Source organism: Triturus cristatus, chromosome 5_1 (genome assembly GCF_964204655.1).
Source record: "Triturus cristatus chromosome 5_1, aTriCri1.1, whole genome shotgun sequence".
NCBI classification, from domain to species: domain Eukaryota; kingdom Metazoa; phylum Chordata; class Amphibia; order Caudata; family Salamandridae; genus Triturus; species Triturus cristatus.
This window is the reverse complement of record NC_140587.1, coordinates 124,093,901-124,121,864: the sequence shown is the minus strand read 5'-3', so window position 1 is coordinate 124,121,864 and position 27,964 is coordinate 124,093,901. Positions and strand designations below refer to the sequence as shown.

Here is a 27,964-nt window from a genome sequence, read left to right as displayed (position 1 = left end):
CAGGATTGGGTCAGCGGCAGATCCCTCTCCCTTCCCCAACCAGAGTTAACAGTTGTGATGGATGCGTCACTCCTAAGATGGGGCAGTCACCTGGGAGAGGTGGAGATCAGAGGTCTCTGGTCTCCGGCGGAGTCTGGTCTCAACCTTTTGGAGCTCCGGGCGATCCGTCTTATAAGGAAGGCATTCCTTTCTTCCGTCAAAGGAAGAGTAGTGCAGGTGTTCACAGACAACACCACTGCCATGTGGTACTGCAACAAACAGGGCAGGTTGGGGTTGTGAACCCTATGTCAAGACTCTCTTCGCCTTTGGATATGGCTGGAACATCATGGCTTTTCCCTGATTGTTCAACACCTGGCCGGTTCTCTGAACGCAAGGGCGGACAAACTCATCTGTCGGTGCACGGTGGATCACGAATGGTGTCTTCACTCGGAGGTGGTGCAAGGTCTCTTTCAGCAGTGTGGAGAACCTAAGTTAGATCTGTTCACCACCAAAGAGAATGCTCAGTGTCAGCAGTTCTGCGCGTTGTAATTTCCAAGGCAGCACTCGCTCAGCTATGCTTTTCGACGCAAGGGCTGAAGAAGATCAAGCACGACCGAGCCCAAGTCATTTTTGTGGCTCTGGACTGGGCACAAAGAGTCTGGTACCCCAAGCTCTTGAGCATGGCCATCGATCCTCTGATCAGACTGCTTCTTCGGGAGGATCTTCTGTCGCAGCAGTAGGGGACTGTCCTCCACCCGAATCTGTCCAGTCTCCACCTCCTGCGTGGAGATTGAGCGGCAATAGTTGACATCTTCCGACCTTCCTCCCGAAGTCTGTAATGTCAGCCATGTGTTCCTCCACTAAAACAGCATACGGCTGTAGATGGAACAATTTGTGGCCTGGTGCACAGCAAAGGCTGTGGATCCCCTCTGTGTCCCTCTTTCTGAGGACCTCTTGTTCATTCTTTCTTTAGCCCAGCAGGGCACTCTTAAAGACTACCTCTTGGCCATATCTGCCTTTCTTCGTCTTCCTGATCAGACTTCTCTTTTCAAGTCCCTGTAGGAAGATGGCTCTGCATATACCATACCAAAGTGAGGTATAATGTGCACAGAGTCCATTAGAACCCTAAAGGTAGGCAGAGGTAAAGTTAGATAGCACCTCACTCTCTACTTGTGGTCGAGCAGTAAGGCAGTATCAGAGGACAGTGTTAAGCATTTGTTGTACACAGTCAGTCAGCAAATGAATTCACACACTCAAAGACTGAACTTCAGACCAATTGTTTTTGTGTGAAAATATTCTCTTCGTTATTTTATTTCCAGGAAACCAAGCAAGCCTGGCACAGGCAAGCAATAAATACTTTACAGTAGTAATGCAGTTTGTAAACAGTTTGAATTGTAATTGTATTTGCACCTTGTTTTGACTTACAGTATGGTTGCAGGGAAATGCAATACTTTGTAAATACAGTACATAGACTTGAATAGGCTTTTCAGTAAAATACCAGGTAAGTTACTTTTCAGATTACATTTCTTACTTAGAGTAGTATACCTGGATACCACTCTGGGACATTTTCTGTAAACAGGTAAGTAAAATCGTTTAGGTTAAATAGTACGGGCCCGATTCACAGAACAAACTTAAGACAAAATCCTAAACTTAGTACCATTTTGGTATTCACAGAATGCACTTACTACTTCTGGTATTCACAGAATGAACTTACTACTTTTTCGATTCACAGAATAAACTTACTACTTTTGCTATTCACAGAATGGATTTACGACTACTAAACTTACGTCCGCACTCGGGCCGGAAATTCCGGCCCGGAGGCGGTGCTTCCGGCCCGGAGGCGGAGATTCCGGCCCGGAGGCGGAGATTCTGGCCCGGAGGCGGGGCTTCCGGCCCGAAGGTGGGGATTCCGGCCAGTGGCGGAGATTTAGCCATGGCCAAAATCACCGCCTCCGGGCCGGAAGCTCAGCATCCGGCCCGGAAACCCCGCCTCCAGGCCAGAAGCTCCGCCTCCGGGCCGGAATTTCCGGCCCGAGTGCAGAGGTAAGTTTAGTAGTCGTAAATCCATTCTGTGAATAGCAAAAGTAGTAAGTTTATTCTGTGAATCGCAAAAGTAGTAAGTTCATTCTGTGAATACCAGAAGTAGTAAGTGCATTCTGTGAATACCAAAATGGTACTAAGTTTAGGATTTTGTCTTAAGTTTGTTCTGTGAATCGGCCCCTTAGATTTTAAAGAATTTCTGTAGGTTTTCAAACTCCACACTTATCCAAGAAAAACAGTCAATCTTATCCTATGGAGGAAAATAGTGTTATCGGTTTTGAGGTAAGTATTTGGTAGTGGGAATTGAGGTTCCGGGGTTAGACTCAGGGGTCCCCCAGGGTCAAGGATGCTGAGGCCCAATGTTATCCAATGGGGGATACAGAGCCTCCGGTTGGTGGCTGCTGTCAAGCAGGTGTGGGAAAGTGGCATTGTATATACTGTTCCCAAATAGGTACAGTGTGTACAGGGTCCACAGTCCTCAGAGGTTTGGCAGAGGATAAAGTTAGATATAACCTTACTCTCTTAAGTGGTAGCTTGGTCGAGCACTAAGGCAGTATCAGAGGACAGTGTAAAGCATTTTTTGTACACACTCAGTCAGCAAATGGTCTCACACACTCAAGAACTGAACTCTATGCCAATGGTTTGTATATAAAAATATATGGTTGTTTTATTTTGGAACCCACAATAGGTATCAAAATATACTTTCTCAGAACGAGATGCTTTAGTTAAAAACTTTGCAAAAGGCAATTGACTTGGAATGAAATAGTTACAGTTTGTTGCAATAGGCAACACAATTTCAAACACAATAATACTAAGCCTGGGCAAAGCACTACGCTACGCTCGCGTAGTTTGCGAAGTTTGCGCTACTTCGCACTACGCGAATTGCACGTAGCACAGTGCAAACACGCGTAGTGTAGCGTAGTAAAGCGGTCATTTTTTGCTTGCTCGCGGTCCTCAACGTCAAGTTGTCAACCGCGAGCAAGCAAAATGACATCCCGTTGAGACTTTTTCCTCGTTCGCGATCAGCAACATCAAGTTGCCGATCGCAAGCGTGGAATATAAACCTCCTGGCGAGATTTTCAACGCGGGGAGGTCAGGTTTCTCATTGCGAGTGGTCGCGTATGCTCGCGACCGCTCGCGATGAGAAACTACAAGTCCGCGTTGAGAAAACTGGCGCTCGAGTAAAAATCTACTCGAGCGGCAGAACACTACAGCTCGCACAGTGCAAGATGCCGTTTTCAATGATTGCACAGTGCCGGATGCTTGTCCGCACTGTGCAATCATTGAAAACGGCATCTTGCACAGTGCGGACATGGTACTACGCAGTTCGTGAAGTGCTACGCGTAGCTAGCGTAGCGGTACTTCGCGAACTACGCCCAGGGTTAAATAATACATTGAGCTCAATGAGAATATGAAAATTGCTCCTCACCCTCTATAGCTCCCTTCTGGCCTAACTGTCTTGGCCCCCCCGATTCCAAAAACAGAAATTAAGAGTTTGGGAGTTTGGATAGACTATGATCTGAACTTTAAGAAGCAAGCGAATAAGGTAGCCGCTAGCTGCTTCGGATTGCTCAGAATGTTAAGGAAGATTCTCCTTTTTCTCCCACTCACTGTCAGAAGAACAGTAGTCCAGGCGCTCATTCTGTCGCGCCTGGACTATGCGAATGTCCTGTATCTGGGAACTCCTTTGGTGGCCATTAACAGACTTCACGTCATACAGAACTGTGCAGCACGACTTCTCACCAATTCTGCTAGATGGATGTCTGCCAAACCCTCTCTGGCATTACTTCACTGGTTGCCGGTTCCCCAAAGGATCCATTTTAAAGCCTTGTGTATTGCCCACAAGGCACTTTCTAACAAGGGCCCCCCAGTTGTCCGATCTCTTATTCAGTCTTATTGTCCAGCTAGATCCTTGAGATCAGAAAATAAACACCTGGCCCTAGTACCCATTGTAAAACGAATGCGTAGTGGAGGACGGTGCTTTGGCTACAATGCTGCAAAGCTTTGGAATGGCCTACCATTGACCATTCGATCTGAATCCAATTACATTCTGTTTCACAAATGTTTAAAAACTTTTCTGTTTCCGTAATTTCGCCTACTTGCTCTGGAAGTTGCTATAGCGCTGGGATGCTCTAGGGTAGCCATGCGCTCTATAAATGCCCTTTCAATTCAATTCAATTCAATTATATGCAATTGATTACTTTCAGGATTACTTTTCTAACTCCAGGACTGGATCCTAGATTCAGTCCTGGGACAGTTCTTGGAAACAAGTGAGTAAATACGTTTTAGTTACTGTTGTGATTTTTAAGCAATATTTTGCTATTTTAAAAATTGACACTTAGAAACTTTTTCTAATCAAATCACCAATGTTATCCTATGGGTGGAAATTCACTTAGCAGGTAAGTGGGGTTGTGGTTACTTTTTCTAAGTCAGTGTTGGATCCTGGATCCAGCACCAGTGTACCACCTGTAAGCAGTTGAGAAACTGCGTTTAAGTTATACAGGCGATTTTTAACGAATATAGTTTGCAAAATCGACACAGGAAATTTCACAGAAAAACAGTCAATGGTTTCCTATGGAAGAAAATTAAAGTTACGGGTAAAGTATGTTCTCGTTACTTTTGTAATCCAGTGCTGGGCTCCTAGGCTCAGTACTGGGACCTCTATCTAAAACAGGTAAGTAATTACGTTTTCACAGTTGGTACGATTTTTTAAGAATATTTGTAGTTTGCAAAAAATCGACACAAGAAATTTCACAGAAAAACAGTCAATGGTTTCTTATGGAAGAAAATTGAGTTAGTGGTAAGTACTTTTCAGAGTCACTGCTGGGCACCAAGATCCAGCACTGGGATCTCTCCTAATAGCAGGTGAGAATTTACGTTTTCGTTACTCGGTTGAATTTAGGTGAATATTTTAAAGTTTAGAAACTCCACACTTAGAAAAAATTTCAAGAGAAACCAGTCAATGTTACCCTATGGAATAAAAGTGAGTTATCGGCTTTTGGGTAAGTACTCGACTGGCAGAGTTAAGGTTCTGGGCATAGACTCAGGGGTCTCCCAGGGTCAGGTAAGTACAGTTGTTACACCCTCAACGGCACAGGGACAGCTGGGTGCAGAGTGAATCTGAAAGAAACACGTTAGTTAGATTCCTCACCTTAGAATATCCCCAGGCGTCAGACTGGATCCGGAAGATTTTTCGTCAGCAATACCCCTTGCGCGTCGCTAGGCGTCGTCTGCGGCTCCGCGTCCGTCGTCGGGCGCCGGAATGACATCGTCGGAGTACTTAGACGCCGCCCTCGCGCGCTGACGTCAGTTCTTATTTTTTCCGCGCCAGTAAGCGCAGATCCGGGAGAGCTACCCCTTTAGTCAATTTTTGACTAACTTTTTTGACTCTTTTTGGTCAATTCTCGACTCTGGTGCTGGTAGGATGCCTGGTTTCAAGGCCTGCGACGACTGTCACCGACTGATGTCGGTGACCGATCATCACCGCCGGTGCCTGTACTGCTTGGGCCTCGACCACGACGCGGCGTCGTGCTCCGATTGTATGGCCCTGACCTCGAAAGCTAGGCTTCTCGAGCTTCGCCACTCGGCTCCGCGTCGCTCTCGATCCCGGTCCAGGAGGAGGTCCAAGGATCGGTCGCGGAGCCGCACTCGACATCGTCACTCGTCTGGCTCGAAGTCTTCGGGTAAGTCGAGGCACTCCAAGAAGTCCAAGAAGCGACACCGCTCTTCGGACTCCCCTCGCCGGTCGCGTGACTCGGCCGAGGGTCCGGGTGGTTCCACCTCCGCAGCTCCGCAGGAGCCGCAGGCGCCGCGCAAGTCCCCATACCCGACGGTCCCTGGGACTAACGCGACGCCGGCGGAGGTCAGTGCCTTCCTCTCGGCCATGAGGAGCCTGGCCCCGCCGTCGACGCCCGCTGGCGCGCCTTCGGGCCCCGCGGACTCGACTGGGCGACCTCGCATGCCGGTGGCTCCGGCGCCGTTGGAGGCTCCGGCCCCGATGCCGCAGGTCCCCGAGGGGCCCGAGCCTGGGCCCCCGTCGACGTCGGTCGACCTCGCTACGCCTCCTCCGCCGGCGCCGACACCGATACCACCCCCGACGCCGGCTCCGGTCGACGTCGATCCCCGGTTCAGCCCCTGTCCGGTCCCGACGCCGATGCGGAGCCGCCCGACGCCGCATCCGACGCCGCTGGAGACACATATTGTCTATCGACCGGCTCCGATCATTCTTCCTGTTTACCAGGAATCGGATGACGGGGGCGACTGGGAGGGGTCTGATGACCCTATGGCCCTTCAGACCCAACTTGCACAGGACTGGGCAGATGAACTGGGGGAGGCCAGTGGGTTGGATACCTCTCCGGACACTGGATTCATCTCTCCTCCGACTGTGGCTTCGGAGGAGGGTGCAGCTTTTTCTGTGGTGCTGCGCAAGGCGGCCGAAGCCCTTGGGCTTGAGCTGCCTGCCGTGGCTGTGAGGACTAACATCCTCACTGAGGTGCTTCAGTCTGCCACATCCTCCACTGAGCCTCTGCTGCCATTCAATGAGGCCCTCACTGACGTTCTGCAGGGCACCTGGTCCAAGCCCTCCACAGTCCCTCCTGTGGATAGGAACGTTGCCAGGCGCCCTTCTCCGGGCGACCCCAGTTTTCTGTCCAAAAACCCCACCCCCGAGAGTCTGGTTATCCAGGCCTCTACCTCCCAATCCTCCTTCCCGTCCGCTCCTCCGGACCAGGATTCCAAGAGACTGGAACAGTTTGGTAAGAAGCTGTTCTCTTCGCTCAGTTTGGGCCTGCGGTCTTTGAACACCGCCTGTCTCTTGGACCGTTATTCCCACTCTCTGTGGGATGCGGTGGAGGACGTGCTGCCACTGTGCCCGGAGGAGGCCCGGGCGCGGCTTTCCTCGGCCCTGGCCGATGGGAGAGATGCAGCGCGCCATGCAATCCGATGTGGACTCGACACTACGGACTCGCTGGGTAGGGCGATTTCTACCACGGTGGCGCTTCGACGTCACGCCTGGCTGCGGTCCACGTCCTTTTCAGGGGATGTCCAGAGCACACTCATGGCCATGCCTTTTGATGGCGCTCGCCTTTTTGGTGAGAAAGCGGACAGTACGCTGGCTCGCTTTAAGGACTCCCGGGCTACGGCCACACCCTTGGGCCTCTCGGCCCCGCGGCCACAAACTTCCGCTTTTCGCTCCTTTCGTGGCCAAGGAAGGGGCACCTCCTCACGTCCACCTAGCCACCGGCCGCAGAACCAGCCTGCACGCGGTCGCGGACGTGGTTTCCGCTGAGGCGGTACCGGAGGACGACGCGGTCAGTCCACATCCACCCCGGCAGCATCCGCCTCAAAGCCTTCCTAGTCCGAGCTTTCAGGCCCATTCCACGCCAGTGGGCGGCAGAGTTCGCCATCACCTGCTCCACTGGCGTTCCATCACGTCGGACAGGTGGGTGCTGCAAATCGTCCGAAGGGGCTACTCCCTCCCCTTCGAGACGACCCCTCCAGCCATACCACCGCAGCACCACCGTATCTCGGGGGATCATTTGAATCTTCTCCACGAGGAAGTTTCGGCCCTCTTGGCCAAGGGGGCCGTCGAGCGCGTTCCGAGCCCAGAAGTAGGTCGTGGTTGTTATTCCCACTACTTTCTGGTTCCCAAGAAGGGCAAAGGGGGCCTACGCCCTATCTTGGACCTCCGGAACGTCAATGCCTTCCTCCGGAAGGAACGGTTCAAAATGTTGACTTTGGCTCAGGTTCTAGCTGCCCTAGACCCTGGAGACTGGATGGTAGCGTTGGACTTGCAGGAGGCATATTTCCACATCCCCGTCCTGCCGGCCCACCGGCGTTACCTGCGGTTCACGGTGGGTCAGGAGCACTTTCAGTTCACCGTGCTCCCCTTCGGCCTTACCAGTGCCCCTCGGGTGTTCACGAAAGTGATGGCGGTGGTCGCAGCTCATCTGCGCAGATCAGGGGTTCCAGTCTTCCCCTATCTCGATGACTGGTTGTTGAAGGCGGGCTCGCCCCAGGCAGTCGTCTCCCACCTCCAGACTACGGCGGATCTCCTGCATTTGCTGGGGTTTTCCATCAACGTGCCGAAGTCACACCAGAGCCCCTCTCAGAAGCTCCTCTTCATCGGAGCGGTTCTCGATTCGGCGCAGTTCCGGGTCCATCCACCGGAGCAGCAGGTCCGGGATATACCGGCCCTGATTCCCATCTTTCGGCCTCTATCCTGGGTTTCGGTCAGGCTAGTGTTGCGGCTTCTGGGGCTGATGGCATCCTACTAGTGCATCACGCCAGGCGGCGCATGCGGGCTCTGCAGTGGGACCTGAAGTTTCAGTGGGCACAGCATCACGGCAACCTGTCCGACCATGTCTTGATCTCGGAGGGCACTGCACAGCAGTTGCAGTGGTGACTCACGGACCGCGATTGGGTCACGGGCAAGAGCCTCTCCCTACCCCTACCGGAGCATGTCGTAGTGACGGATGCGTCCCTCCTGGGATGGGGTGGCCATATAGGAGAGGCGGAGATCAGAGGCCTCTGGTCTCCGGCGGAGTCTCGCCTCAACATCAACTTGTTGGAGCTGCGAGCGATCCGACTTGCACTGAAAGCCTTCCTTCCCTCTGTCCGGGGAAGTGTCGTGCAGGTGTTCACGGACAACACCACCGCCATGTGGTATTGCAACAAACAGGGCGGGGTGGGGTCGTGGACCCTTTGTCAGGAGGCTCTGCGCCTCTGGACATGGCTGGAACACCAGGGCGTCACCCTGGTGGTTCAACATCTGGCAGGCTCTCTGAACGCCAGAGCAGACGAACTCAGCCGCCGGTGCATGATGGATCACGAATGGCATCTGAACTCCGAGGTGGCGCAAGGTCTCTTTCAGCAGTGGGGAGAGCCTTGGTTAGATCTATTCGCCACCGACGAGAACGCGCAATGTCAGCAGTTCTGCGCGTTGGAATTTCCAAGGCGGCACTCGCTCAGCGACGCTTTTCGTCGCGAGTGGAGTTGCGGTCTGTTGTATGCCTTTCCGCCTATACCACTTCTGCCCAGAGTGCTGAAGAAGATCAAGCACGACCGGGCCCATGTCATCTTGGTGGCTCCGGATTGGGCACGAAGGTACTGGTATCCCGAGCTACTCAGTATGTTGACCGATCCTCCGATACGTCTGCCCCTTCGGGAGGATCTTCTGTCGCAGCAGCAGGGGACGGTCCTCCACCCGAACCTGTCCAGCCTCCACCTCCATGCGTGGAGATTGAGCGGCGGCAGTTGATGCCATTTGACTTGCCTCCTGAAGTCAGTGATATCATTCTGGCAGCCAGGCGTCCCTCCACAAAGACGGTATACGCCTGCCGGTGGAACAAATTTGTGGCATGGTTCACAGCCAGGGCTGTGGATCCCCTTTCCGCCCCTCTTTCTGAGGTTCTCCTCTTTCTTCTTTCTTTGGCCCGGCAGGGCTCTGCCCTGGGCACCTTGAAAGGTTATCTTGCTGCTCTCTCTGCCTTCTTACGGCTTCCAGATCAGCCCTCTCTTTTCAAGTCCCCTGTAGTGTCACGCTTTCTTAAAGGCATTACTCACACGTTCCCTCCTGTCCCTTTCGTAATGCCTCAGTGGGACTTGAATCTTGTCTTGACATTCCTGATGTGCGCTCCCTTTGAGCCTCTTCACAATTGTCCTCTTCGTCTTCTAACTCTTAAGACTGCTTTCCTGGTAGCCATCACCTCGGCTAGACGGGTGAGTGAGCTCCAGGCTCCATCGTCCAAGCCTCCTTTTCTATCTGTTCATCCGGGCAAGGTTGTCCTTCGGCCTCGTTCTTCCTTTCTACCGAAAGTGGTGACCCCCTTTCATCTTGGGCAATCTGTCACCTTGCCCACCTTCTTTCCGCCTCCGCATCCTTCCAAAGAGGAAGAGGAAGAGGAAGAGCGACTCCACCGTCTGGACCCAAAACGTGCGCTCTCCTTTTATTTGGACCGCACTAAACAGTTCCGAGTGGATGACCAGCTTTTCGTTTGCTACGTGGTTGGTATTGCTTGGGTATCTATTCTAAGGTGAGGAATCTAACTAACGTGTTTCTTTCAGGTGAACAAGTTACTTACCTTCAGTAACGATGTATCTGTAAGAAACATTAGTTAGTTAGATTCCTCACCGACCCACCCATCCTCCCCATTCTGCGAACTGACATCTAGGGTTAAGGCTATCCCTTTCAGGGCCCTAGAATTTTTTGGCACAAGTGTCGGTCTCTTGCATGGCTCTGTGTTCCTGGCGCGGAAGGCTATGTACAAGAACTGACGTCAGCGCGCGAGGGCGGCGTCTAAGTACTCCGACGACGTCATTCCGGCGCACGACGCCGACGACGGACGCGGAGCCGCAGACGACGCCTAGCGGCGCGCAAGGGGTATTGCTGACGAAAAATCTTCCGGATCCAGTCTGACGCCTGGGGATATTCTAAGGTGAGGAATCTAACTAACTAATGTTTCTTACAGATACATCGTTACTGAAGGTAAGTAACTTGTTCGTTATGCCCAATGTTATCCTATGGGAGGCAGGGGGCCTTTTGTTGGTGGCTGCTGACTAGGAGGCAACGCGGCTGTGGGAGCTGGGCTCCTGGTCACTTGCTCAGGGCAAATTGGGAAGTAGGTAGGAGTAGAAGTTGCACTGTCAGGGACACTCGGGCGGCTGGGTGCAGGGTGCTTTTTTAGCCTTTGGGCACTCAATAGATTGCAATGGAAAAGGACGAACAAAGGCTGCAAGCTCGGGGACGAAGATTCTTCAGGTGTGACCACCCCTTCGAGAGGTAAGTTGGGTAGTTGGAGGATAGGTAGGCACCCAGGAGTTGGGCACAGGGGGCTGCAGGGCACCGGGTGCAGGGGTGCCTTTTGGTGTCGGGAAATCTTACCCTCTGGTGATCGCGATTGAGGGGGTCCCTGGTTCTGAGACTGCAGGCGTCGTCCGGAGTGTCGAGGTGGGTCCTTGGGTGCCGGATTCGGGGTCACAGTCGCCAGGGGGACGTCCTCGGGGTCTTTGTCCACTCCAGCACTGGCCAGGCTTGGCAGGTGCAGAGTGTGCAGGGTTCGCGGTTCCTGACTGATGCCAGGGGTTAGTTACTTGGTTTGAGCAGTGCCACTGCTCGTGGGAGTCCCAGAAGCTCAGAGTCACAAGGTAGCCAGGTCCTCCAGGATTTGTGAGGTTGCTGGCCACAGGAGGTGCCGGGATTTAGCAGGAGCAGGTTCGAGGGTCGACAGGCCGGTAGGGCTGGGGCCAAAGCCGTTGGTGTCTTCCTCTTGTTAGCAGCTGCACGGCAGGTCTTCTTTCTTCTTGATCTTCTTTGCTGTTTCCAAATCTGGAATCTAAGGAAGGAAGGTTCAGGGTGCCCCTAAATACTAAATTTAGGGGCGTTACAGGTAGGTAAAGGGCACCACTGGGTCCCTGCCCTGGGGTGGATACACCCCCTATCCTGCTACTCCTGTGGGAGGGGGGCAGGGGCCTAGTCCTGATTGGGCAGGGCTCCCCATCTTCAAGATGGTGAGAGCCCTAGGGGGTGCTTCACCTCGCCTCCCCCACCTGAGGGGTGGGGTTGGCAGAGGCTGGCACACCCCCTGTCCTTCCTTGGGGTTTCCGGCCAGTCTTCCCGCCAGAGTGGGGGTTTAGAACCGGTAGGGGCCAGTTGCTGAGTACAGCAAGTTGCCTGGAGAAGCTCACAAAGGCAGCATGCCTTTGAAGCTTCCCCTACCCATCCTGGGGAAGGAGACCTAGCACCTCGCCCAGGATGTGCATTATTGCAGGCCCAGGAGAGCGGATGGCTCTCTACCCAGGGGTCCAGCAACATGTCTGCTGTGTGGCAGCCTTGGTAGCCCCTCAGACCAGACGTGGATTGTAGGTTAGGTTAAGGGGGCATCTCTAAGATGCCCTCTGTCATGCATTGTACATTAAATCCTGCACTGGCATCAGTGCGGGTTCAATGTGCTGAGAAGTTTGATACCAAACTTCTCAGTCTTCAGTGGAGCCATCATGGTGCTGTGGAGTTCGTGTTTGACGATCTCCCAGCACCATATACCCTTAAATGGCAGCACTGCTCTTACAGTGCCCAGGAATGGACCTGGGTACTGTAGGGGCACAGGGCTCATGCTCCTGTGCCCACACCACTGGCATAGGGCACCTAGCTAGAGGGGTGACTGATGTATGCTAGGGCAGTGTATGTTGTAGGCATGGCACACAGGGATGTGTGCCATGTCGACTCTGTTTTGTCTTGTACCCAGACACTCAGCCTGCAAGGGCAGTGTGTTTGTGTTGGGGTACAGGGCCTCTAAGGGTGGCACAATACGTGCTTCAGCTATTAGAGGTCTTCCCTGGTCACAAGGCCCTGGGTACCGAGGGTACCATTTACCAGGGGCTGACATGTGGCCAGGGTTTGCCAATTTGGGTTTTAGGTTTCAGCATAGTTTTTAGGAAAGGAACATAGGCCCTGGGCACCTGATTGGCAGGAGTCCAGGGCACACTCAGTCAAAGTACATTCAGCAATTTAGCAAAAGGTGGGGGCATACTATGCAAGAAAGATGGCACTTTCTCACAGCAGGCCACTTGATTGTGGGAGCAAAGCTCCTGGGCTTTAGCTCAGGGCAAATAGGAAAACAAAGTAGCACAAAAGGTGCACCCTCAGCGGCAGGAGGGAGGCCGGGTGCAGGGTGCTGTTTCGAAGTCGGGCGCCCTATTGTTTGCAATGGGGAACCTCCAGTTAGCAAAGGCACTGCAGGCTTTGGGACGAAGGTCTTCTAGGTGCGACCACCACTTTGAGATGTACTTTGGGAAGTTGAGGGTTGGTTAGGCACCGTTGGTTTGGCCACCCTAGGCCGTGAAGCGTCGGTTGCAGCGGTGCCTTTTGAGGTCGGATCTTCTTACCAGCTCCAGGTCGCGGTTGGAGGGACCTTCCGGATATAGGCTGCAGGCGTTGGCTGGAGGCTTGAGGCAGGTCAGGGGTCACCAGGTCTTGGGTTAGGATCGCAGGGAGGACCCACTCGAGCTTGGGCCGTAGACGGCGGGTGCAGAGTGGGGCGGATCAGCGGTGTCCAGCCGGAACCAGAGGTTGCAGATGAACAAATCCGGAGTTCACTGGAGACACGTCTTTGAGGTTGAAAGCAGCCAGGTCCTCTACGGTTTTTGAGGTTACTGGCTGCAGGATACACTGGGATTTTGCAGGAGCAGGTTCGAGGTGGAGACAGGCCGGTAGGGCTGGGGCCAAATCAGTGGGTGTCTTCCTCTTGTTAGCTTCTGCACAGTTGTTCGGTCCTTCTGCTTCTTCTATTGTAGTTTCTTCTTGTTTGCTTTTTTGGTTCAGGGCTGCCCCTAAATACTGTATTTATGGTGGATTTTAGGGGTCTCTAGGTCAGAAGCCAATGGGCTACGGACCTTAGGGTTACTACACCCTTGTTGTGCTCAACCAACGTGGGGGAGTGAACACAATCCCTAATCCTGATTGGAGAGTGCCTGCCATCTGCAAGATGGCGGGCAGTTATCTTAAGTGGGCTTCACCTCGCCTCCACCACCTGAGGTGTGGAGTTGGCAGAGTTGGACACACCATCTGGGCTGGCTAGTTTTTCCCGCCTGTCTTCCTGCCGAAAAGGAAGGGAGACAGGAAGGGAGCCTGCTCCTGATTGCAGGAGAGGCTGGGGGTCGCATTACAAAGCCTGCCAGGCCTTTGAAGCTTGCCTGCCACAGATGGCTCTTCCTGGCCTGGGGTAGGTGTGAACACCTCTGCCCAGGAAAGGCTTTGTTTCTGGGATCAGGGAGTGAAGGCTCCCACATTAGGGGTCCAGAAACATGTCTTGTGGTGGCAGGCTGGTGTGTACCAGTCAGTGAACCCACCAGAGGCTGTTTGTTTTTCAGGGGCATCTTTAAGATGCCCTCTGAGTGCATTTTTCATTAAATCTCATACTGGCATCAGTGTGGGTTTAATGTGCTGAGAAGTTTGATACCACACTTCTCAGTTTTCAGTGTAGCCATTATGGTGCTGTGGAGTTTGTAATGACAAGCTCCCAACACCATATACTCTAAATGGCAGCACTGCCCTAGCAATGTCTAAGAATGGACTTAGACACTGTAGGGGTACAGGCCTCATGCACCTGTACCCTCACCACTGGTATAGGGCACCCAGCTAGAGGGGTGACTAATCTGTGCCAGGGCAGTGGTTTGTTGGCATGGCACACAGGTATGTGTGCCATGTTGACTCTTCACTTTGTTATGCACAAAAACACGCAGCCTGCAAAGGCAGTGTGTGTGTGTGTAAAGGTACAGGACTTCTAAGGCTGGCACAATAAGTGCTGCAGCCCTTTAAGGTCTTCCTTGGGCACAGTGCCCTGGGCACCTGTGGTACCATTTACCAGGGGGTGACCTGTGCCAGAGATGCCAATTGGGTTAGTTTTGGGGAAAGAACAGGGCATTGACTTGATGTGCCCTGGGTTTGGCAGGGACCCAGGGCACATCAAGTCAAAGTGCATCAGTAGTCTGGCAAAAAGTATGGGGGAGGTTACTGCAACAGAAACCCAGCTTCTTACAGTCCCCTATTGTAAATAGATTCCTTAGGGGCATTACTCATCTTGTTCCTCCTTCTCCTTTCATAATGCACCAATGGGACTTGAATCTTGTCCTTACTTACCTTATGTGGGCTCCCTTCGAACCACTACATAACTGCCCTCTTCGACTTCTTACTTTGAAGAATGCCTTCCTGCTCGCTATCACCTCTGCTCGCAGGGTTAGTGAGCTTCAGGCTCTATCTTCAAAGCCTCATTGTATTTCTGTCCATCTGGACAAAGTGGTCATTTGCACTAGGCCCTCTTTTCTCCCAAAAGTGGTTACCTCTTTCCACATAGGTCAGACCATCACTTTGCCCATGTTCTTCCCTCCTCCGCATCGGAGAGACTCCACCGTATGGACCCAAAACATGCGTTGTCCTTCTACCGCACTAAGATTTCCAGGTGGATGATCAACTCTTCTTTGGTTATGTGTGCGCTAAGAAAGGTCAGGCCGTACAGAAATGCACCATCTCTCGATGGGTTATCTTATGCATCAAAATCTGCTATTTATTGGCGACTAAGGAAACTCCAGTAGGACTGCGTGCTCACTCTACCACAGCGACGGCAGCCTCTACTGCTTTGGGACTTTGAATTCCGCTCATTGACATCTAGCAGGCAGCCACATAGGCATCCTTGCACATGTTCACCAAACATTATTGCCTGGATAGCCAAGTCCCGAGAGATGGCTTTTTTGGCCGTTCTGTTCTCCAGGATTTTCTGGTGTGAACTTAGTTTGCAGACCCGCCTCCGGGGTTGGGATTGCTGGGGTATCTATAACTAATGGTCTCTTTCAAATGAACAAGTTACTTAGCTTCGGTAATGATGCATCTATCAGAGACATACATTAGTTATATATCCCTTACCTCCCCACCCATCCTCCTCGCTCTGCGAACTGACTTCTAGGGATAGAAACTCCCTTACAGGGCCCTAGTTATGTGCACCAGTGGTCAGTGTTTTGCATGGCTCTGCGCTTCTGGCGTGGAAAGTCGTGTCAGAACTGACGTCAGCGCGCGGGGCCAGAGTCTATGTAGACACCGCGACTTCATCCCGGTAAACACGACACAGATGATGGATGCAGAGTCGACCGACGCCACCTACTGATGCGCAGGGGTACTGCTAAGAGAAAAATTCTCCGGATCCAGTCTGACGCCTGTGGTAATTCTAAGGTAAGGAATCTATAACTAATATGGTAAGGAACGTGCTCTTTAAGAAATACAATGCAATCCTATGGGAGGAAAACAGCTATGCGCATTTACAGGTAATTACTCGACTTATACATCCAGTCTTCAGGGGTTTAGACCAACACTGGGCAAGGGTCAGATCAAGGTAGGTACTGTACCACCAGCAACACTGGGGTGGGCGAGTGCAGTGGTCACTGAGCCAAATGCTAGTCAATGGAGACCTGGGCACCCACAGATATGCTGGTTGCAGATAGGTATCCGCAGTTTCAGGGCACAGGCCACAGGCTTTTTGGCAAGCACAGGGGGGGGGGGCACAAGGTAGCACAAAAGCTACACCACCAGCGGCACAGGGACTGCCGGTTGCAGGGTACATACACAGCGTCGAGCATCCAGTGCAATCCTATGGATATTCTTCTTTAGGGAAACAGGCTGCAGGCATCGAACCAGAGGGTGTAGGCAGAAAACCAGAGACAGCACAGGTAAGTTGGGATGTTGGGGGTCACAGGGTCACTGCTGGTCATGCTCCCAAAGCCCAGGGGCTGTGGGTGCAGAGGTGCCTTTAGATGTCGGATTTCTTCTTACCGGGCCTGTCGTGGTTGGGGTGACCCTTCAGATTCACACTGCAGGCACAGTCGTGGCGGTGAAGAGAGGTCAGCCAACGCTGGATTCGAGATCAGGATTGCTGGACATGTGGGCCACTCAGACTCCGGCCATGGCCATGGGCTTTGAGTGCAGAGTGGTCAGGACTTGCGGTTCCATATGGCACAGGAGTCCTTGAAGTTGATCTCTTCTGGACAGGTCCGCTGTCCACCGGAAATTGGAGTCTTTTTCGAAGGCCGCCATCCTCCCAGGGTTTTCAGAGGTTGCTGGCTGCAAGACAGGTCGCCTTGCTGTTGCACGCTTGGAAGGAAGAGACAGACTTCTCTATAGGGTCAGCTTCAGTGATGTCTTCTTTCTTATTCGGTAATCGCAGATCTGAATTTCTTGATTCAGGGAGGCTCCTAAAGTACTAAACGTTTGGGGCGTTACCCAGAGGTACAGGTAGTAGCCAATGGGCTACTTACCTTTAGGGTGACGACACCTTCTGTGTTTACCCTCTCTTGGGGGGATAAGTATCTCTCTAACCCTATTGGCTAAAATTCTTCCATCCAATATGGGGGATTTTCAAAGGAGGTGGTCACTCAGCTCAGAAAACCTTGGGGTGGTCCTGGCTGGGAGGGGACACACCTCTCCTGACTGACTAATGTTCCCGCCGACCTTGCCACCAAAAGGGGGGCTTGGTCAGTGTGACGGTCATCTCCACTAGCTATTGAGAGGGCCTGACTAGCATAACATAGGAAGCCTTTAAGGCTCACCACCCTGAATGCTGTTCTTGCTTGGGGGTAGGTGTGAAGCACCTCCACCCAGAGCAGTCTTTGTTTCTGACCCACAAGAGTGCAAGGCTCCCACCTCAGGGGGGTCTGGAAGTGGCAGGCTGGTGCAGACCAGTCAGCTGCACACAAGAGAGTTGGTCATTTTTTTCTAGGGGCATCTCTAAGATGCCCTCTCAGTGCTTTTTACAATATATCCAACACTAACATCAGTGTGTGTTTATTATGCTGAGAGGTTTGATATCAAACATCCTAGCATTCAGTAATGTCATCATGGAGCTGTGGAGTTCATAATGACAAGCTCCCAGCCCATGTACTCAATATGGCTTCAATGCACTTACAATGTCTAAGAATGGACTTAGACACTGTAGGGGCATAGTACCCATGCATCTCTGCCCTCACCTGTGGCATAGTGCACCCTACCTTAGGGCTGTGAGGCCTGCTAGAGGAGTGACTTGCCTATGCCACAGGCAGTGGTTTGTAGGCATGGCACACAGGAATGTGTGCCATTTTCACTCTTCAGGTTAAGCTGCACCTAAACAGATAAGGCCCAGGCAAACTTACACTTCTGTGGAAGTTTACTGCTTTCAAGTATTCACAAAGGTAAACCTAGACCAAAAGTTTAACTTTACTGCTTTTTGATCTTCACAAAGGTAAACACAGACCAAAAGTCTAGTAGTAACTTACCTTTGTGAGTACCGAAAAGTAGTAAAGTTAGACTTTTGGTCTAAGTTTACGGTTGTGAATAACGAAAAGTAGTAAACTTACTGTAGGAAGGTGTCCCTTTTTCAATGGTTACTCCCCACGTTTTGCCTGACATCTGATGCAACTTGACTTGATGTGCCCTGGGTCCTTGCCAATCAGGTTCCCAGGGCCTGTGTTCTTTCCCAAGACTGTACCTTTGTATCCACAATAGGCACCTCCCTGGCCCCAGGTAAGCCCCTTGTAAAAGGTACCATGGTTACCAAGGGCACTGTGACCAGGGAAAGCCTTCAAGGGCTGCAGCACCTATTGTGCCACCCTTAGGGGCCCTGCACCTTAACACACACACACACACACTGCCACTGCAGGCTGCATGTTTGGGTGTAGAGAGAAGTGGTGTCGACATGGCACACATCCCTGTGTGCCACACCTGCAATCGACTGCCTAAGGCCTAGGTAAGTCACCCCTCTAGCAGGGTGCACAAACTCTAAGGTGAGAGTACAGAGGTATGAGCCCTGTACCCCTACAGTGACTAAGTCCATTCTTAGAAATTATAAGTGTAGTGAAGCCATAAAGAGTATGTGGTCTGGGCGTTGGTCCCTACGAACTCCACACCTCCATAATGGCTTTACTAAAAACTGGAAAGTTTGGTAGCAAACTTCTTAGCACATTAAACCCACACTGATGCTAGTGTGGGTTTTAATGTAAAAATGACTCAGAGGGCATCGTAGAGATGTCCCCATAAAATGCACCAGCTCTGGCGTGGTTCCACCAGACAGGTTTCTCGACCCCTGGGTAGAAAGCCTCCACTCTCTGGGTCCAGAAACAAAGCACATCCTTTGTGAATCGGGCCCATACTCTACAATGGCAGTGTGTATGTGTTAGGTGACAGGTCTCTTAGGGTGGCATAATACATGCTGCAGCCCTTAGAGACCCTTCTGGTCACAATGCCCTTGGTACCACTGGTAACTTTTACAAGGGAGTTATGTGTGAGCCACAGGTGTGTCAATTGTGGCAACAATAGTACAGTTTAGGGAGAAGAACACAGGTACCGGGCCTGGTTAGAAAGGACCCACTACATATGCAGTCAAAGTTGCATCAGATACCAGGGAAAAAGTGTGGGGTCCTGCAACAGAACCCCATTTTCCTACACTGCCCTTTATTAGTGTCATTGTATGAATGTTGAGTCAGTGTTTAAAGCATCACCAATTTACTGCTTTACATCAGATGGTTAATTGCCTACCCATCTTGAAAGTTCTAATATATAGTCGTTACAGTTAAGGAAATGATTGTGCTTCTATAAATAAGCTGGAATATGCAGGTATGACTGTTTACGTTTTTGTTTTCTCTTTCTAGAGTCTAATATGAAAAAGCCCCATGGTTCCAAAACTAGTAAGTACTCTGCTCTTTTCAATATTAATTTAGGCCCATCACTGCAGAGCATGTAGCATCTCATTATATTCCACATGGAATGTAAATTCACATCAGATGTACCCTAAAGAATGGGACTTGTGATCACTTTTGGACTATGGGTACAAGTATTTGGGTGGGCTTGCACCAGGGGCTTCTCTGGGAAGATCAACGGAAAATTACAGAACATGTCTACTGTGTAGAGAAAGACATACTTGGGCTAGGACCAGCCACCACAGCTCACACTAGAGATTTAAGTGCCCTAATGGGCAGGGTCAAGGTCTTAGAGGCCCTATAGAGGACCATGAGGGCAAGCCCCGGTAAAACAATATTAGAATGGTGGGGCTGCCAGACCGAATTGAAGGCTCCTTTGTGATACCATTTTTGGAGAACTGGCTGCAAGATGTGGTGGCTCTGGAGGACATGTCTAAACACTATGCCCTAGAACGAGCTCACAGAGTACCAACACAGAGCCTGGGGCTCACCACACCGTTTGTTGACACGACTCCTTCATTACAGGGACCAAGACTTTCTCCTACACCAGACATGAACTCATAGCCCCTTTCAACTGGATATCATCCAGGTCTCCCTTGTCGTGAACTGTACTGCCTCTGTCCAAAAACAAAGAGCGTGTTTTCTCCTTGCCAAACAGAGATTACAGGAACTGGGTTTCCCTTTTGGATTACTATTCCTGGCTAAACTATGAGTGAAAGACCCTCTTCTTCACCACACCACAGTGCATTGATGCGAGATGGAGGGCCACCACCCATCGAGCCCCCCCATTCGGTACCCTGTTAATGAAGGAGATCCCGCAAGCACCAGGGAGGAAGCTCGAGACCCATTCTACATCAGGCTCGGGTACACTACAATGAGGCTATAATAGTGGCAACAGCGATTACCCAACCTGTGCAGGCCAATTATGGGTGAGGTGAGGGGTCTCTTAGGGTGGCATAATACATGCTGCAGCTCTTCGAGATCACTCTTGTCACAATGCCCTTGGTACTATTGGTACCTTTTACAAGGGACTTATATGTGAGCCAGAGGTGTGTCAATTGTAGAAACAATGGTACAGTTTAGGGAAAACATCAGAGGCACTGGGGCCTGGTTAGAAGGGGTCCACTACACACAGAGTCAAAGTTGCATCAGATACAAGGCAAAACGCGGGGGTACTGCATATGCTGCCCTTTGATTGTGTCATTGTTTAAATGTTGAGTCTGAATTCAGTGTTTAAAGCATCTCCAATTCACTGCTTTACATCATTTGGTTACTTGCCCACCCATCTTGTAAGGTCGTGTATATGGTCGTTACAGTTAAGAAAATGTTTGTGCTTTCAGAAATAAACAGGAATGTGCAGATATGACTCTTTTTTTTCACAACAGAATTTTATTGTTTACAGCCAGAGCAATAGGAATGCCTCGCATGGAACCCACAATACACGTATGTAGTAACAAAGACGGACATTAACATTTTTAGCGTGAGCATGACACGTCACACAAAAAAATAATTACAAAGGCAAATAATAACAAGAGAACAAAGAACTGCACCACATTGCTTCCACCAGACAGAGAGAATTGTTGCATACATATGGAAAGGCCGTGCCACTTAGAATCACAGTTAGGAGGTATATAACACATAGCCCATCACACTGGATTCAGAACAACATGTCCGTGATGTCAGGCCTGGGGGGGCTCCAAATATAAAGCTCTATAATCGGCCCACCACTTCCAGATCTTATAATTTTCTGAGGACATCCCCTTGCTTCAAAGACAGGGATATCTAGGCCCATAAAAAAGTCCAAACCCTTTTTCCATACCCCAAGCAAGGGTGGGGATTCCGCCTTCTAGGCCTGGGCAATGTCCCTCTTTGCTAACGTAAGGCCTAAGAATAGAAGGTGACACTTTTACCTGTTGCCACCCAGGTCTTTCGTAATATGGAGCATGGCCAACTTTGGGGAGAAGGGAGCATCCCACCCTAACACTTCAGACAGGCATGTAAGCACCCCCCTCCAGAACCTCGACAGGGTAGGGCAGGACCAGTGTGCAGGAAGATACCCTCCGATGATCCACATCGCAGACAATGCGAGGATGCAATTAGCCCCATACGCCATAATTTATGTCTTGTAAAGTAAGCTCTATGAAGATATTTAAATTGGATAAGGCGCAAGTCTTTGATTCCTGGTGTTGTAGGGATGCCCGATTTCAAGTCTTGGGAGGTTTGTCCCTGCATGATGTCGGTGACGGACCTGCACCGCGAGTGTCTCTACTGCCTGGGGCGCGACCACGACTCCACGTCGTGCCCCGACTACCGGGCCATGGTTCCAAAAACTTTGCGGGAACGGTCCCGAAAGTTGCTTGAGGCCCGGGAGTGTGGGAGCCGCCACCATCGTTCGACAATGTCTTCACACTCGGGGTCGGGTAAGGCGAAGCACAAGAAGTCAAAGAAGCGCCGTCGCTCTTCACCTTCCCCTAGCCAGTCGCGCGACACAGCTGAGGGTGCGGGTGGTGCCACCCTCGCGGCTCCGGTGGAGCCTACGCAGTTGCCGACAGCCTACCTGCCTTTCCCGGGTCCGTTGGTGACTCCAGCCCAGCTGCAGGAATTTCTGTCAGCCATGGGCCATCTCTTTGGCCCGTCGGGCAGCGCCGGCGCACCTTTGGGCCCCACTGGTCCGACTGGGGGTCCTCGCCCTTCTTCGTCGATGGCTCCGGCCCCGACGTCGGCGACGGCTCAGGTCTCGGCGCCGCGAGACCCTCATGGATCCATGCATGGATCCCAGCCGCTGTCAGTTGACCTCGTACGGCCTCCACTGACATCAACGTCTACGGCACCGCTGCTGGTGTCAGCCGGCTCCCTGGCCGATGTCATCCCCGGCTTCCACCCCGACATGGAGACTGGGCCAAAGCAGTGTTGATTGATGCCTTTTCCAACGCCGATGGAGAATTTTGATCCCTTTCTCCATCCTCCTCCTTCTTTCCCACCTGCCCAGCAAGTTATGGAGGACGGGGATGAATGGGAGGGGTCTGAAGACCCTTTCACAGTCCAATGCGAGTTAGACCCGGACTGGGCAGAGGATTTGGAGGACTCCGGTGATCTGGATTTCTCCCCAGAACCTGGAGCACCTTCTCCATCTATCGTGGCTACGGAGGAGGGTGGTTCTTATTCAGTGGTGTTGCGTAGGGCAGCAGAGGCTCTCCACCTCGAGCTCCCTACAGTGGCCGTCAGGACTAACCTCCTGACAGAAGTGCTTCGGCCGGCGGCTTCCTCTGCGGAGCTGCTGTTGCCGTTCAGTGATGCACTTGCAGACGTTCTTTTGGGTACCTGGTCCAGGCCCAACACAGGGGCTCCTGTGGATAGGAACATGGCCCGAAGGCATCGCCCGTCCCCGGGTGACCCCATTTTGCTCTCCCTACACCCTAACCCTGAGAGCTTGGTTGTCCAAGCCTCTGCATATCCGAGCGCATTCCCTTCCGCTCCTCTGGACAGGGAACCCAAGAAGCTGGAGCGGTTTGGGAAGAAGATTTTCTCTTCCCCCAGTTCAGGGTTGTGGTCTGTGAACACCGCATGCCTCTTGGGCTGTTATTCCCACTCTGTGTGGGATACGGTGGCGCAGGTGCTGCCTCAGTGTCAGGAGGAGGCCTGGACGGTGCTATCCCAAGCTATTGCTGAGGGGAGAGATGCAGCCAAGTTCACGATTCATTGTGGCCTTGACACAGCCGTCTCGCTGGGCAGATCGATTTCTACGACAGTGGTGCTACGCCGTCACGCCTGGCTGAGAACGACTGGCTTTTCAGGGGATGTCCAGAACACTGATGGACATGCCTTTTGATGGCACTCGACTTTTTTGCGACAAGGCAGATAGTGCGTTGGAGCGTTTTAAGGACTCGTGGGCTACGGCCAAGTCCTTGGGCTTTTCGGACACGCGCAACCCTTCGGCTTCTGCTTTTCGCTCCTTTAGTGGCCAAGGAAGTGGCACTCAAACACGTTTGTTTCAGAGCCACAGGCCTGCACAGCAACAGTCTCAGTGCAGCCAGGGTGTGGGACCCGCCGAGGTGGGTCACGGGGCCAGCGGGTGGGTCAGTCCACCACCTCCCCTGCCACCACTGCCTCTAACCCTTCCTACTCCAGTGTTTCAGGCCCATCACACACCAGTGGGTGGCAGGATTCGCCATCACATCCCCCACCGGCGCACCATCACTTTGGACAGGGTCCCAAGGGGCTACTCCCAGGCTACATATCAACCTTCTGGAGCTCCGGGTGATCCTACTCGCACTGAAGGCATTCCTTCCCTGTGTCAAGGGGAGAGTAGTGCAGATGTTCACAGACAACACCACCGCCATGTGGTATTGCAACAAGCAAGGCGGGGTGGGGTCGTGGACCCTTTGTCAGGAGACTCTGTGCCTCTGGACGTGGCTGGAACACATGGGCATTTTCCTGGTGGTTCAACACTTGGCGGGATCTTTGAACGCCAGGGCGGACAAACTCAGCTGCAGGTGCATGATGGATCTCGAATGGCGTCTTCACTCGGAAGAGGCAGAAGGTCTCTTTCAACAGTGGGGAGAGCCTTTGTTAGATCTATTCACCACTGAAGAGAATGCGCAATGTCAGCAGTTCTGCGCGTTGGAATTTCCAAGAAGGCACTCGCTCGGCAATGCTTTTCGTCGCGAGTGGAGTTGCGATCTATTGTACGCCTTTCTGCCTATACCACTTCTACCCAGAGTGCTGAAGAAGATCAAGTGTGACCGGGCCCAAGTCATTCTTGTGGCTCCGGACTGGGCTCAAAGAGTTTGGTATCCCAAGCTACTCAGTATGAGCGTGGATCCCCCGACCCGACTGCTTCTTCGGGAGGATCTTCTGTCGCAGCAGCCGGGGATGGTCCTCCACCCGAACCTGTCCAGCCTCCACCTTCTTGCGTGGGGATTGAGCGGCGACAGTTGATTCCATTTGACTTGACTCCTGAAGTCTGTGATGTCATTCTGCAAGTCAGGCATCCATCCACTAAATCGGTATACGCCTGCAGGTGGAACAAATTTGTGGCATGGTGCACAGCAAGGGCTGCGGATCCCCTTTCTGTTCCTCTTTCAGAAGTCCTTTTGTTCCTTCTTTCTTTAGCCCGGCAGGGCTCTGCTCTGGGCACTATTAAGGGCTACCTTTCTGCAATTTCAGCCTTTCTCAGGCTCCCTGATTAGCCCTCCCTTTTTAAGTCCCCAGTTGTAAGTAGATTTCTCAAAAGCATTACTCACCTTTTCCATCCTATTCCGTTTGTAATGCACCAGTGGGACTTAAATCTGGTTCTTAATTATTTGATGTGCGCTCCTTTTGAGCCGCTTCACAACTGTCCTCTTTGTTTACTAACTTTAAAGACTGCTTTCCTGGTTGCCATCATCTCCGCTAGGCATGTGAGTGAGCTCAAGGCTCTATCCTGTAACCTCCTTTTCTGTCTGTTCATCCAGACAGGGTTGTGCTCCGCACTCATCCTTCCTTCTTGCCAAAGGTTGTTACTGCCTTCCACATCGAGCAAGCTATCACCCTACCCACTTTCTTACCACCTCCGCACCCTTCCAGAGAAGAAGAGAGGCTCCACCGTCTTGGCCCAATATGTGCGCTCTCATTTTACCTGAATCGCACACAACAAATTCCGGGTAGATTACCAGTTCTTTGTCGGCTAAGTATGCACCAAGAAAGGCCGGTCTGTACACAAGAAGACTATCTCCCGCTGGGTCGTCTTGTGTATAAAAGCCTGTTATTCTCTGGCTAAAAAGGAACCTGCTGCGTGCCCATTCTATCAGGGTCACAACAGCTACTTCTGCATTGGGACGTGGTGTCCCCCTGCAAGGCATCTGTCAGGCAGCCACGTGGGCCTCGCTGCACACTTTTACTAAGCATTATTGCCTTGACAGCCAAGTCCAGAGAGACAGCTTCTTTGGCCGATCTTTTCTTCGTGACTTTCTGGTGTGATCTTGGTTCACAGACCCACCACCGGGGTTGGTATTGCTGGAGTGTTGGACTTGGCCCTTTTTGCAGGGCCATCCCTGAACTTTTTGGCTTCCTCCTGTATTTTCTCTGACCTGTTTTTGTTGGTTTTATGACTCCGAGCACTGTACCACTGCTGATCAGTGCTAAAGTGCATATGGTCTCCCTATTGTAAATTGATGTATGGATTAGTGACTCCATGATTGGATTATTTGGTTTACTTGTCAGACCCCAGTACAGTGCACTGAGTGTGCCCAGGGCTTGTAAACCAAATGCTGCTGGTGGGCTTGCAGCACTGGTTGTGCCACCCACAGAAGCATCCTGTTAAAGTGTGTCTAAGGCTTGCCTTTGCAGAGCCTGTGTGCAGTCTGGTACTGCCATGCTGACTGGGCAAGTGCACCCAGTTGCCAGTCCCTAAACATTCCCTTTTCTTCATATCAGACACCCCTATGGTAGGCTCAAGGGTAGGGTGCATTGTAAGTATAAGGTAGGACACGCCCTGGTGTGTGTGGCATGTCCTAATAGTGAATTACAGCCATTTTGTTTTTCACTATTGCAAGGCTAACTGTTCCCCATAAGCCAGAATGGGCAGTTTGATTATTACATCTTAGAATCCTAACTGGCTCAGGGAACATAGTGGAAATTCGAGTTTAGTATGCCTGAACTCAGAATGATTAAATACATCTTTTAGTGAAGTTGGTTTTAACATTCTGTGTTTGAAAATACCACTTTTAGAAAGTAGGTATTTTTTTGATGAATCATCCAGGCCTGCCTCTGCTAGGGTGTGTGTTCCTTGTCTGGAGTTTGAGTGATAGGAGCTGGGGAAATTCCCGGAGGCAGGGTGAGTCAGCACAGGGCTGAATAGGGCTATCTACATGTAGAGTGGTGGGAGGAGTTGCACCTGGGACCTGAATAGGGCTGTGCTTCCCCTCCACAATGCTAGCTCCACCTCCTGTGGTGCGTCTGATGGCCCTGGCCTACACTGTCAAAGGAAAGAAGGAGTCTTGTCAACAAAGTGCTCCAGGACTGACCAGAACTGGTTTTGACTAGGCAAAGGCCTCTCTCTCTTCAGAGAACAAAGAGAAACTGTGTATAAAAAGGGGGACCCAGACCCCAAAACTTTAGATCACTTTGGGAAACAAGAATACACCTTTGCTGAGGAGTAGAGCCAGTAGAAACTGAAGAGAGACTACCCCTAAGCTGAAGTGTTGCTTGGGGGATTAGCCTGCAGTGGTTGCCTGACTGCCAAAGAAAGGAGAAAGGACTTTGTGTGCACTTTAGTCAACTTGTGAAGGATCTTCAAGGGCTTGGAAAAGAGCTTGCCTCCTGCTGAAGTCTCAGGGCCAACAGACTTCACCCACCAGCTCCCCAAGAGTCCTTTTGGAGTGCCTGAAGTTGTGCTGGACTTTTTGAGGACTTGCGTGTCGCAAGGAGCTGGAAGCGTGACTCAGGAACAAGAAGCGTGTCGCCGAACTGCCGCTGCCGCTTCACAACACGAAGCGCCTCGCATCGCCGGAGAAGAGGATCGACGTCGCATCAGATGCCGCCGCATCACCGGGAAGCGTGTCGCAGAAGAATTGTTAAGTCATTGCAGGTCCACCGAAGCACCTCGCAACGCCGGAGAAAAGGATCGACATCGCATCAGATGCCGCCGCATCTCTGGGAAGCGTGCCGCAGGGCCTGTCGAGGCTCATCGCCGGAGAAGAGGATCGACGTCACATCAGACGCCGCCGCATCTCCGGGAAGAGTGTCGCAAGGCCTGTTGCGGCTCATCGCCAGAGAAGAGGATCGACGTCGCATCAGACGCCGCCGCATCTCCGGGAAGAGTGTCGCAAGGCCTGTTGCGGCTCATCGCCGGAGAAGAGGATCGACGTCGCATCAGACACCGCCACATCACCCGGATGAGTGTTGCAGGGCCTTTCGTGGCTTGCATCGTTGTGGAAGCAACTAGCATCGCCAGGGGAGAGAATCGACGTCGCATCAGATGCCGCCGCATCACTGGGAAGCATATTGCAGGGCCTGTCGCGGCTCACATCGTGTGGAAACATCTCACATCACCGGAGAAGAGGATCGACGTCGCAGCAGACGCCGCTGCGTCACCGGGAAGCGTGTCGCACCAAGAAGAAAGCGCCATCTTTGTTTCTTTGCAACAGATCTTCAACACATCACCCTCCTTGCAACACTTTTGTTGTCTTGCGTTACGCATCTTAAGGTACATTGAACTCGTCGGGCCCGATTCACAGAACAAACTTAAGACTAAATCCTAAACTTAGTACCATTTTGGTATTCACAGAATGCACTTAGTACTTCTGGTATTCACAGAATGAACTTACTACTTTTGCTATTCACAGAATGAACTTAGTACTTTTGCTATTCACAGAATGGATTTACGACTCCTAAACTTACGTCCGCACTCGGGCCGGAAATTCCGGCCCGGAGGCGGAGCTTCCGGCCCGGAGGCGGAGCTTCCGGCCCGGAGGCGGAGCTTCCGGCCCGGAGGCGGGGCTTCCGGGCCGGAGGCGGGGCTTCCGGCCCGGAGGTGGGGATTCCGGCCGATTTAGCTATGGCTGAAATCTCCACCTCCGGGCCGGAAGCTCCGCCTCTGGCCCGGAAGCTCCGCCTCTGGCCCGGAAGCTCCGCCTCCGGGCCGGAAGCTCCGCCTCTGGCCCGGAAGCTCCGCCTCCGGGCCGGAATTTCCGGCCCGAGTGCGGACGTAAGTTTAGGAGTCGTAAATCCATTCTGTGAATAGCAAAAGTACTAAGTT

The 27,964-nt window shown here is 52.0% G+C and overlaps 1 protein-coding gene across 1 annotated transcript in view; it reads left to right on the top strand.

The window, feature by feature from the left end:
• LOC146830355 (uncharacterized) overlaps positions 1–27,964 on the top strand; it is a 485,325-nt gene that overhangs the window by 23,350 nt on the left and 434,011 nt on the right. Inside the window, exon 3 of the mRNA XM_085603720.1 lies at positions 19,180–19,215. Within this exon, the coding sequence (XP_085459846.1) occupies positions 19,180–19,215 (36 nt within the window). The remainder of the gene's footprint in view (positions 1–19,179; positions 19,216–27,964) is intronic.